The sequence below is a fragment of the Artemia sp. Qi Xiang Cuo genome, chromosome 21 (assembly GCF_049724085.1).
Source record: "Artemia sp. Qi Xiang Cuo chromosome 21, ASM4972408v1, whole genome shotgun sequence".
Classification (NCBI taxonomy): domain Eukaryota; kingdom Metazoa; phylum Arthropoda; class Branchiopoda; order Anostraca; family Artemiidae; genus Artemia; species Artemia sp. Qi Xiang Cuo.
Genome location: NC_142814.1, coordinates 27,492,389 through 27,504,963, shown reverse-complemented (window position 1 = coordinate 27,504,963; position 12,575 = coordinate 27,492,389). Strand labels below are relative to the sequence as shown.

Sequence of the window (12,575 nt, the reverse complement as noted above, 5' to 3'; positions counted from 1 at the left end):
AAGTTTCTACAACGACCCCTTCCATATGAAGTGCTTCTGGGGAAAAAATAAAAATAAATAATAATAAATAATAAAACATTGGAGCCGTATGGCCTTTACTATAGGCAACGCTACAGCGTTGCCTCTGATTCGAAAATATCCACTAACTATCAAGTTTATGACTCATAAAGTTAATTAGTATATGAAAAGTTTAAAGACTTTACAAACAGGGACAACATCTTCACACTAAATTACCATACAATTTAACTGGTTGGAACACCTCAATAAAGAATTTCAGAAATTCTCCTTTTAAAACAAAAAAAATGTGCTCTTTTGTGCCAAAATACCAAAATCTTAGCCCGACTAGGGTCAAATACTATCGAGCGAAGATTTTGAGATACCTAAATAAAAAGGAATACCAAAAGCCTGATTTTAATCTGCCAGTTTTTGTAGACATTATGTCGTACGATGTCCCTACATATAAATTTTTTCCCATAGTTACCACTTATACCTGGTTAAGTGCATAAGCTGGGTGGCAGCTCTCCTCAAATTTGGATATGGAAGAAAGTGTCGTTATATTGGAAACAGTCATGGATCGTCGAGATGACAATTTTGAGCCAAAAGAGATTCTTAAACCATCAATAGAACTATGGGTGTCTTTAACTGCATTGCGGCGGGATTTCACGACGCCTCCTGTGCACTTTCCCTAACTACCAAGTGGCTTGCAATAAATTATCTTCTATACCGAATGATTAATCAGGCCTAAAGGTTTGTCCAAACTTTGAAATGCGGTAGCAACAGATAGTAGTTTCAATACCATACTACAATCCTCATTCTTGGATTATTGGCTTAGTTTGATACTCGGTCTTGAGGATTCAGGTCAATCGTTCACCTCTTGCATCTCTGTTTTAAGGAGTTCCTGCCACGAATTGTATATCGTTTTACTGGCCACATTTCGCATTTTTACAGAAGAACAGAACAGACAATGGATTCAGAAAATTATGTTTTTCGTCCTTATATAGTTCTTCTTCCTTTGCCATAGCTGCTTGCAAAGATAATAAAAGAAACATATTGGCTAAAGAAACTGGCTTCAGAAACTCGTGCTTGGATTTCGCCTCTAACTCTCATCCCCCATTCCCCTTAATGTCTATGACTGACCAAAGATTCTTGGAATTCTCGATCGCCTTCAATCATACAGTGGTTCAGTAATAAAAAATAGTAGGATTTGTTGTTAATAATGACTTTAGTTTTCTCAGTGCTTATCGTCAGTCCTTTAGTAGTCAAGACAAATACTCTCTGGCACAAGCCCCACGTTTCTTGGTAAGAAGTTCAAAGCAGCAAGACATCTTCAGCATAGAGCTTGTCAGTAACACTCAAATCTGAGCTCACATTCACGTCGTAGCAGCCATGTGCAGCTTTTTTCGTAGTCAAGTGGAGGAATAAATTGAATAGCTCTAGAGATAGGATAGATACTTCCCATTGACTTGGAGGCAAGCCCCTGTACGATTGTAATAATAAGTCCATGCAAGACAAAAAAGTTTTATCGAAAGTGATTTCGATGCTTGGTATAAGTTTCCCTCCAACAGAAATTATTTTATTCGTTCTTCAAACAACTGCTGATGTCCCGCTTCCCTTAGGTTATCAGGGAGGGAATTCCACCCCCCCCCCCAAATATTTAACTTTAGTTGTCCTTCTACTACTCCAGCACTCCTTAGCCAAGCTATTAGTATTTCTTGTAAAATAATCACACAGAGAACAATTTAGTCTAAAATGATCTAAAAACAATGAGGAAGACAACTAATTAAGACATTAGTAAGTAAACACAGCAGATAAGTGCCTCAAGGAACCTCTAGAAGTGCATTTCAGGCTCCATTTTCAAACTTCTTTGATAAGTCTTTCCGCTTAATCTGAAAGGAATATACTTTCCACATCCCTTTGTATGAAATATCATGTTCAAATTAAGTGTTAAGAATGGATCCTGGGATGATGGCAGCCCTCTTCAATTATAGCGAACACTAGCCTGGAAATTCGTCGTTAGGGAAATTCACAGACCATTTTTGGCTGTTCTTGAACTTTAAACTAACCCGTCAAAAGGAATGGCCATGAGGAAATTTGCATGGTTTTAGAAAAAGGGAGAAAAAAAATCCAGGTGGAATCTTGATTAAAATCGCGAAATCAAATTCAGTATTAGAGAACACTACTAGGTAGGTTTTATTTTTCTATCCAGAAAATGAGAATTAGACAATTTATGGTTTTCTTGAGAAAATTGGTTACAGAAGGTTTTTTTTAGGATTAATTATATCGAATTACTTGTCACAGAACATTGAGAGAAGACTCATTCCATTAATTTTTCAGTTTTACCAGTCTCTATCTTCCTTAAAAAGAAAAACGTTGTGTTTCAATAAATTATTGCTTTGCATCATTATGATCCACAAATCGAAAAAGAAAATAATCTGCCAAACAGAATCAAAATGTCATCAGAAAAATATCCCAGGATACCCATTTGGTTTTAAAAGTGTTTAAAAGCCTTATAAAATCTGCTGATTCCAAGGAATGAGTATATCAAAGTTTTACCAATCATAAAAAATAGCAATAAAAAGGACAGAAAATAAATAAACGAAACTAAATTTTTAAATGAGAGCAAAGAGTGACGTTAAAACTTAAAACAGTAAAATTGACCATAAATAAAAGGGGAAGTCTGCCTAGACTAGAGGCGGATTTACTAGACTAGCTATACGTATACACTACTAGAGCCCTTAAATAGGAGAGTTTAACTTATCCGTTATTGAAATATAACCATTCAATACTACCAAGTTCTCTATTTTAAGATTCTAGTCCAAAATATGTGAGCTAAAAAATCAACCGTTGACGAGATTTCCAACTGGAAACCCTTTACATATCTGCAAAAACGCAATATACAATAAACATTTTAAAGTGTGAATTGTTTTCAGCAAATCGAAAGTTAAACTTCACCGGGAGATATACTGGGGACAACAACCCTAGATATTACGTTAATGTAGACCTGTTTAAATTTTAAATTCACTCTTACCTCTCATGGGGAAAAACAACTTGATCGTTATTTTTACCTAAAAAAAGTGTTAGAGACAAACAATTCTTAACTTTCGGTCTCTACAAATACAGTTTTCGCTGGTTAGCAAGGTTGAGAAGTCATTCCACTTCATCCCTTAATGAAAAAGCTCTATTGTGCATACATAATCTAAAATAGACTACATATAAGGCGCAGCTTCATGGGTACTACAGAAATGTTCTTTGAAATGCTCATTAGCCAAATTTTGGGTTTTTTGAGACGCTTACCCTGCCCGTATAAGTCCAAAATTATAGGTCCACCACAGTTATATTTTTAATTCGTTGGTATTTAACTCATAATTTTACTTTTATGGTACTTATTATTTATTTCTTATGACACTTTTATCAAATTTACTATTTACCTTAACAAGCTTTGCTTATGTTTAGTTATATCTATTGTTTATGAGTAAACCCCTTTCATACGACAAAAAATGGCACTTATAAAATATCTAGTATATACAGTAAATAAAAAGCCAGAGGTATTCTGCTTTATACCGTTTGTATAAAGCACAATTACTGCTGTCTAAAAAAGAAGAAGAAGGGATGGCACATACCTGCTCCAAGCATTACCGATGGATTACTCGTATTTGTGCAACTTGTAATTGCTGCAATAACCGCAGAGCCATGACGAAGAACATACTCTTTGTTATCGTAAATAAATGGCACTTGAGTATTTAGTTTATCAGATGGAAGACCAAAGCCTTTAAAACCAACCTACAAAAAATATCATTTAAATATATATATATATATATATATATATATATATATATATATATATATATATATATATATATATATATATATATATATATATATATATATATATATATATATATATATCGTCGAAACTTACCAGAAAATAAGAAACAATACTATAACACACACATACATAAAACATTTATTTTCTTCTTCTTTAAAGTGATTACTAAAGTGATTAAAGTGATTAAAGGCTTGGTCAACCAATCCTTATCAATGTTTGTTGGGATACTTCAGTAGTTGTTGCTAGAAAAGCTTTCTCGCTGAGTGATTTACGTAAGGGCATATACCGACTGGGGTAAAAGTTGTTCCACTGCCTTTTTACTCCGTGATCTTGGAGTATTTCTCCGTTTTTTAAATATTTTGATCCAGTATCCGTTACCATGTTCTAGTAACTTATGTGCCATAATAACATCACTTCATTTTCTCATACAGGAGAGGGTTGAGACGCTAAGGCGTTCTAACCAGGTAAGGTATTCTAAGGTACCAATATCATGCATTGTAGAATATGGGTCCTAAAAGGCCCCTGTAATGTTTGGGGATAGTTTTGGGGAACTGCTGGTGAAGCTCCACTAAACAAGTCTAACAGTTCAGAAGGAAATGGCTACACCTACCTTTATATGGCGAATATATTTCAGATTTTTATTAAGTAAAATCCTAAGTTGCCTTTCCTCTAAACTACTACTACTACTACTAACAACTCACCGCAGCACCAAGCCGCCTGAGGCCAACACAGATACGCACGCTCCTTCTCCATCCCAATCTATTCAAAGCCTCCCTTTTTACACCCTCCCACGAAGTTCCCATTTCCTTTAAATCTTTCTTTATGACGTCCTCCCACCCCAGACGAGGACGACATGGTTTTCGTTTAGCCCTAGACGGTTGGTCGAAAAGAACAATCTTCGGCAATCTGTCATCCTTCATCCGCACAACGTGCCCTAGCCATCTCAACCTTTCTTTCATAATAGCCCTAGAGAGCGGTATCTAACCACATTTTTCGTAGAGCCTATTGTTTGAAATACGGTCAGTCATCCGGGTACCCAGAACAATCCTTAAGCAATTTCTCTGGAATACATCTAGCAAATCTTCATCCGCTTTTCGGATGAAGATCTCTAAAACAATACGATTTTCTGACCTGTCCCATTTTCGCTGATCTTGCCATGCTTGGCATTCCGTGTCACAAAAAGTATTGACCCATACTTTCCAGCATTCAATTCTAAACACCGTAAATCAATGCAGAACACAATAATTACAAGATCCATTTAGAATAATACTAAATTTGAGCGGTTATAAATAGCTCCAATGATATTTCTTTGAACCTTCAGCGTGGATAATTCTCCTGCTCATTAAGGTTCTTAATTGATCCAAATATCGAACAAGGTTGGGCTCTGCATTGTATATCATAGAACTCAACTAGTAACCTCGAACAAATGCTAAAAGTAAATCTACTTACGATTTATATTTACACCATGCAACCTACTGTTAGCCTGGAAGCAGTTAATCCATTTGAATAATTTACAATGGATCAAAACTGCTCTCAATCTAATTGTTAACCCTCGATAAAACACTTTACCAAATGCATTTGCAAGGTTAAGGAGGATCCATAGGTATACCTTGACCCAGGAGCTCGGACACATAACAGGGGGAATCAATACATTTCTGACCAGAGTAAGTGTCAAGAGATCAAAGTTGCTGGATTGATAATGCTCCTTGTTTCTATGGATAAGAGTAACATGGGCAATCTGAAATTGGTCTGGAGTACTTTTGGCGCCAATTGACAGCTGGGGTAACCAGGTAAAAGGATTAACAACTTCAGTAAGCAATTGTTTTATCATGGACAGAAAATGGTTTACAGGCACAGACTTCCATTAAAAAAGTGCAACATCCAAAGGATTCTTGGAACTAGTCCTATATTTTATTAGATTTTTTTCCCGTTATGCCGCGCGTTTACTGTAAATAAAAAGCAAAACACAAACAACAATCAGGCATGTTAAAACAGACAAAGAATATAAAAAAGGGTACATCGCAATGCAGTTGACTTAGTAGAAATTGAAATTTCAAGATAGCCCACTCTTAAAAACATGGTGAAGGACCATTTCCACGTTTATAACTATTCCTTATCCAGCTCAATAGTCTCCCTTTTAAAGTCATTAATTAAGTCAATTGCCGAATATAGATGCTCGATTTTACCTCCTCAGAAGATCCGGATAGGGTCTCAACGATCAGGTATCTTAGACTATTTGCAGCGTTACCCGCATGTATATTCCGAACAATCTCTAATTGTACGATCGTTTCCCAAGCCAATAAGGCAAATACGTAGAATAGGGTACGTTCAGATTACCTAGAAAATGAGAGACCCCGCACTGAGTATTTGGATAACAGCTCTGTAAGACGCTGCACCTGCATAGGGGATAGTCTTCCGAGGGATGCCATCCCTGAAAACCCGCGTGTTGAAACCTCCTTTAAAAGGTGGTTGAACAAACACAACTCTAGAAAATGCCTAGGTATATGATTGAGTAGTGGCGTAACAGACCCTAATTTTCAACAATCCGTCACTATAAAAATTATCATGCAATAAAAAAAAAGTGCGGAAATACAAGGAGAAGAAACTCGCCGCAATAATAATAAAAATAAAATATTAAAATAATAAAAATGAATTCAGCCACAAAAGATTTGAAATAGCAGGATGAAAACCTGCAACAAGGTCTACGCTAAAGTTTACCAAATTCCATTCCAATTTCAGCATGCTTTGAGCAATGTTATAGAACCTAAAAACCTAGGAACAAGCACAAAAAGAGCCTTTATTCCATGAATAAAATGAATTTAATGGCAAATAAACAAAAAACAAAACAAACCAAATGAGTAAATTCTTACACAGTAGTTTTCAGTATTAGTAATCATTGGCGACAGTAGAACCCTACATGAAGAATTATTTCTGTTATTATTTGAACCATACAAAAACTCATTATCGTTTAAACAAGGCGATCCTAAAATAATATAAAAAGAGGGCGTTTATTTTCTTTACACACGAAATATTAACACGTTTCTTCACACTTTACGCCAAAAAAATTGTTTTATTAATGGCTATAATAATAGCCATCAGGACATGGATAGGACCCAAAATACTGTAAGAATACTAGAAAAAATTAATGTAACCAACCACGGAGCGTTATGTTTCCTATGTTCAGGATGTTTATGCATCCTAAACTTGCTTGTCATGAATAAGTTGATTATACTCCGCTATTCTTGTCAACTAAAAAAATTAGCAACTGCGTCTGTAGTTAACCCATACTACAGACAAGAATTCGACATTAATTGAGACACTTCATATGATGAGAGAGGGCCAATTTACGTCTCTAGCATTGAATAATTGAGTTAAGGTAAAGCGGGGTACTGCGCACAAAGTTATTTCAGGAGAAGGGGCGGGGTCATGCTTAAAATAGAACTTCTGACAAAAATGTGTGAACTGAGAAGGACTAATTCCTATCAGACCAACCTTGGTGGGAAAATCCTAGCTAAAACGACCGCATGAGCAGATTTTTACAATTTTTATTGATCGGTAATTGTATAAGCCTACCTTATTCGTGAGACACTCAGCAAAATCAGCCTTCATTTTATTCACGGGAACTCGGTCCTGTGGGCGTTTGGGCCCACTAACAGAAGACACAACAGTTTCGAGATCCAATTCAATGACTTGCGAATAAACAGGATCCTCACAATCGTTTGAGTAGTTTCTAAACAATCCAGCTGCCTTTAAATAGGCTTCTATTACTGCTATCCTTTCAGGATCACGATCTAAATAGATTAAAAATGAGCTATAAAATGATAGATGAGTCATTAGGCAAGAGATAATACCTACATTTGGTTTGGCAAAAAAGCCACTAGGGTATTTTCAGCCGTTTCTCAGCAATCAACCGATACCAGGATCAGACAGCTTTCCTTCTTTAGGAGTGAGACTTATTTTAATGGTACCAAAAGAATTGTTTCTCTCCTTTTTAATTATTCATTTACAGGAAATCAACTAAATAATATAAGACTGTGCCATGTCCAGGCGCCCAAAGTGGAAAGCTAAGCACCCTTCCTATATCCCTCCATCTCCATCCCCTCAACAACGCCAAATTAAAAAAATTCCGAATATTGGTTACCATTAACAAACTTGAAAGTTTCGCTGACAAAAGTAGTTATCAAACCTTAGATTGTTTTCATCTCCCCTGGGAAATAGGAGGGGATTTTAGTAGGCTAGTCCCCCCAAATCTGGAAACTTATGGTGGCATATAACTTGAAAAAGACAGCCGCCTTCAGATGAAAAACCAGACAAATTACATTCAGAAGACCTTTATCCTCTCACAGTAAATTTAAAATTTAGCCAGATTTTTGAATACTTTCAGTACCAATTTTAGGCAATAACGTTTTCCAAAAACTGATAAAAGAAAAAAGAGAAATAAACAGTGTTCATATAACCCACTTACTAAGCCCAATCCCAAGTCGTTGTTACTTTTAGTTTTACATCTAGTTCACGAAAATAACTCAGTTTACAGACACAAGTTAATTCCGTTGTTTTCCAGTTTCACAGATATACCAATAACTTAAGCCTAAATTTTAAAGAGGCACGACATGTATGCACGAATTTGCCTTGTAGGGGTGGGGGGATTAAGTGCATCTAAGCAGAGACGACATTCAATGGCAAATCATAGGCAGCGCAATCGCGCTGCCTAAGTAAAGAACGATGTTGGCACAATGTATTTTTTTTTTCCATACCAGGGCACTTCGTATCGAAGGAGTTGTCGTAGGAACTTCGAAAAGGGCTCATTCGATTGGAAATTGGAATGGCTAGTGCCCTTTTTAATAGTCGAAAGTGATTGGAAGGCAACTAACACCCCTTCCACGCCTACCATTTCCCCAAACACATCCAATCAAAATTTTTAGATAGCCATTTTGTTCTGCGTAGTTGATTTCCACATAGAAATTATGTTTTTAAGGAGGACACTCCCCCATAGCCCTCAGGGCAAGGGTTGTAGGTTATGCCCTGGGGGCATATAAGGTTTTTTTTATAGAAAGCTTTGTCGTAGAAACTTGAAAAAGGGCTCATTCGATTGGAAAGTCAAAGGGCTAGTGCCCTTTTTAATAGTCGAAAGTGATTTATGGCCAACTAACCCCACTCTCACGCCAACCTTTTCCCCAAACATATCCAATCAAAATTTTGAGATACCCATTTTGTTGAACGTAGTTGAAAGTTCTGGAAACTAGGTCTTTGAGGATCATCCCCCCCCCCACAGCCCTAAGGGCAAGGGTTGCAAGTGATGCCCTACTACTACAACTACTACTAACAACTCACCGCAGCACCAAGCCGCCTGAGGCCAACACAGCTACGCACGCTCCTCCTCCACCCCATTCTATTCAAAGCCTCCTTTTTTACACCCACCCACGAAGTTCCCATTTCCTTTAAATCTTTCTTTATGACGTCCTCTCACCCCAGACGGGGACGACCTGCTTTCCGTTTAGCCCTAGACGGTTGGCCGAAAAGAACAATCTTCGGCAACCTGTCATCCTTCATCCGCACAATGTGCCCTAGCCACCTCAACCTTTCTTTCATTATAGCCCTTGAGAGCGGTATTGAACCACATTTTAGAGCCTATTGTTTGAAATACGGTCAGTCATCCGGGCACCCAGAACATTCCTTGAGCAATTTCTCTGGAAAGCATATAGCAAATCTTCATCCGCTTTTTGGAGCGTCCATGCTTCAGAGCCGTATTTGACCACTGTCATCACTATAGCTTCTAATATTCTAATCTTGGTTTGTAGACTTATCTTCCTATTCTTCCAAACTTTTTTTAACTGTGAAAATACACCCTGAGCCTTGGCTGGGGGCATATAAAGTGTTTATAGAAAGGGTTGTCGTAGAAACTTCAAAAATGGCTCATTCTATTGGAAATGGAAATGGCTAGTGCCCTTTTTAATAGTCGAAAGTGATTGGAAGGCAACTAACACCCCTTCCACGCCCACCATTTCCCCAAACAAATACAATCAAAATTTTGATATAGCCATTTTGTTCAGGACACTCCCCCCACAGTCTTCAGGGCAAGGGTAACTTATAAAGTTATGCTCCGGGGGAATATAAGATTTTTATTGAAAGCTCTGTCGTAGAAACTTGAAAAAGGACTCACTCGATTGGAAATTCAATGGGATAGTGCCCTTTTTAATAGTCGAAAGTGATTGGAGGGAAACTAACCCCCCTCTCACGCCCACCATTTCCCCAAACACATACAATTTTGAGATAGTCCTTTTTTTCAACGCAGTTGAAAGTTCTTGAAATTAGGTCTTTGAGGATGACAACCCCTCCCTCCAAATCCTAAAGGACAAGGTTTATAATTTGTATCATGGGAGCATATAAGGTTCTTATAGAGAATGTTGTCGTAAAACTTCCAGCGGAGCAAGTTTGGATAAGACTTTAATGGGCAGGTGCCCGCTTGAACTGGTGAAGGTACTTGTAGAGCACCTAACCCCCCTCTCATAATGACTATTCCCCCAGGCAAATTAAATAAAAATTTTGAGATATTCATTTTGTTCAAAATAGTTAAATTTCTGGAAATTAGGTCTTTGAGTATGATAACCCTCTAAGAGCCCTCAGGGCAAGGGTTGTAAGTTATGTCCTGGCGGAATATAAGGTTTTTATAGAAAGCATTGTCGTAGAAACTTCAAAAAAAGGGCTCATTCGATTGGATATTGAAAGAGCTAGTGCCATTTTTAATAGTCGAAAGTGATTGGAGGGCAACTAACCCCCCTCTCACGCCCACCATTTCCCCAAACACTTCCAATCAAAATTTTGAGATCTGAAAAATTTCTGGAAAATAGGTTTTTGAGGATAACAACATCTCCCCACAGCCTTCAAGGCAATGGGTGTAAGTTATGCCCTGGGGGGCATATAAGGTTTTTTTTAGAGGCAATGTTGTCGTATAAACTTCAAAAAAGGCTCATTAAACTCGAAACTGAAAGGGCCAGTGCCCTTTTTAATCGGCTAATCGAAACTGATTGAAGGGCAACTAGCCCCCCTCTCACACCCACCATTTCCCCAAACAAATCCAATCAAAATTTTGATACAGCCATTTTGTTCAACGCAGTTGAAAATTCTGGAAATTATATCTTTGAGCAGGATAATCCCTCCACAGTTTTCAGGGCAAGGGTTATAAGTTATAAAGTTATGCCCCGGGGGAATATAAGATTTTTATTTAAAGCTCTGTCGTAGAAACTTGAAAAAGGACTCATTCGATTGGAAATTCAACGGGATAGTGGCCTTTTTAATAGTCGAAAGTGATTGGAGGGCAACTAACCCCCCTCTCACGCCCATTATTTCCCCAAACACATAAAATCAAAATTTTGAGATAGCCATTTTTTTCAACGCAGTTGACAGTTCTTGAAATTAGGTCTTTGAGGATGACAACCCCTAACCCTTCAGGGTAAGGGTTATAAGTTATGTCCTGGGGGCATAAGAGGTTTTTTATAGAAGGGGTTGTCGTAAAAACGTCAAAAAGGGCTCATTCGGTTGAAAATTGAAAGGGCTACTGCCCTTTTTAATAGTTGAAAGTAATTGGAGGGCAAATAAACCCCCTCTCACGCCCACCATTTCCCCAAACACATGCAATCAAAATTTTGAGATATTCATTTGGTTCAACGTAGTTAAAGTTCTGGAAATTAGGTCTTTGAGGATGATAACCCCCTAAGAGCCCTCAGGGCAAGGGTTGTAAGTTATGCCCTGGCGGCACACAAGGTTTTTATAGAAAGCGTTTTCGTAGAAACTTCAAAAAGGACTCATTCGATTAGAAATTGAAAGGGCTAGTGCCCTTTTTAAAAGTCGAAAGTGATTGGAGGGCAACTAACCCCCTCTCAAACCCACCATTTCCCCAAACACATCCAATCAGAATTTTGAGGTAGCCATTTTTTCAACGTAGTTGAAACTTCTGGATATTATGTCTTTGAGGATGAGAACCCCCCCCCCACACCCCTCAGAACAAGGGTTGTAAGTTATGCCATGGGGGCATATAAGGTTTTTATAAAGAGCGTTTTCATAGAAACGTCGAAAATGTCGAAACCTCAAAAGGCTAGTACCCTTTTTAATAATCAAAAGTGATTGGAGGAAAACTAACACCGCTCCCACGCCCACCATTTCCCAAAAATATTCAATAAAAATTTTGAGATAGCCAGTTTGTTCAACGTAGTTGAAAAGTCTGGAAATTAAGTCTTTGAGGATGACACTCCTCCCACAGCCCTCAGCGCAAGGGTTGTAAGTTATGCCCTGGGGGCATATAAGGTTTTATGGAAAGCATTGTCGTACAAACTTATAGAAGGGATCATTCGATTGGAAATTGAAAGTGCTAGTGGCCTATTTAATAGTCGAAAGTGATTGGAGGGCAACTAACGCCCCTCTCACGCCCACCCAAGCACATTTTTTTGTATGTTGACTGGATTGGACAAATTTGATTGGGTGTTATTTCCCCAAACACATCCAATCAAAATTTTGAGACAGACATTTTGTTCAATGTAGTTGAAAGTTCTGGAAATTATGTATTTGCCAGCGTTGTCGTAGAAACTTAAAAAAGGACTATTCGAATTGGGAATTGAGAGGGCTAGTGCCCTTATTAATAGTCAAAAGCGATCAGAAGGCGAATGCTCCCTCCATACCCATCATTTTCCCAAACACTTCCGATCATCATGTAGATACAACTGTTTTGATGAAAGTGGTTGGAGGGTCCGAAAAT

General features: G+C 37.7%; 1 protein-coding gene across 1 annotated transcript in view; it reads right to left on the bottom strand.

Annotated features, from left to right (window-relative positions):
• LOC148939402 (cytoplasmic aconitate hydratase-like) overlaps positions 1-12,575 on the bottom strand; it is a 92,243-nt gene that overhangs the window by 31,799 nt on the left and 47,869 nt on the right. Inside the window, exons 9-10 of the mRNA XM_089106866.1 lie at positions 7,400-7,617; positions 3,621-3,780 (exon numbers count right to left, since the gene is read on the bottom strand). Of these exons, the coding sequence (XP_088962992.1) occupies positions 3,621-3,780; positions 7,400-7,617 (378 nt within the window). The remainder of the gene's footprint in view (positions 1-3,620; positions 3,781-7,399; positions 7,618-12,575) is intronic.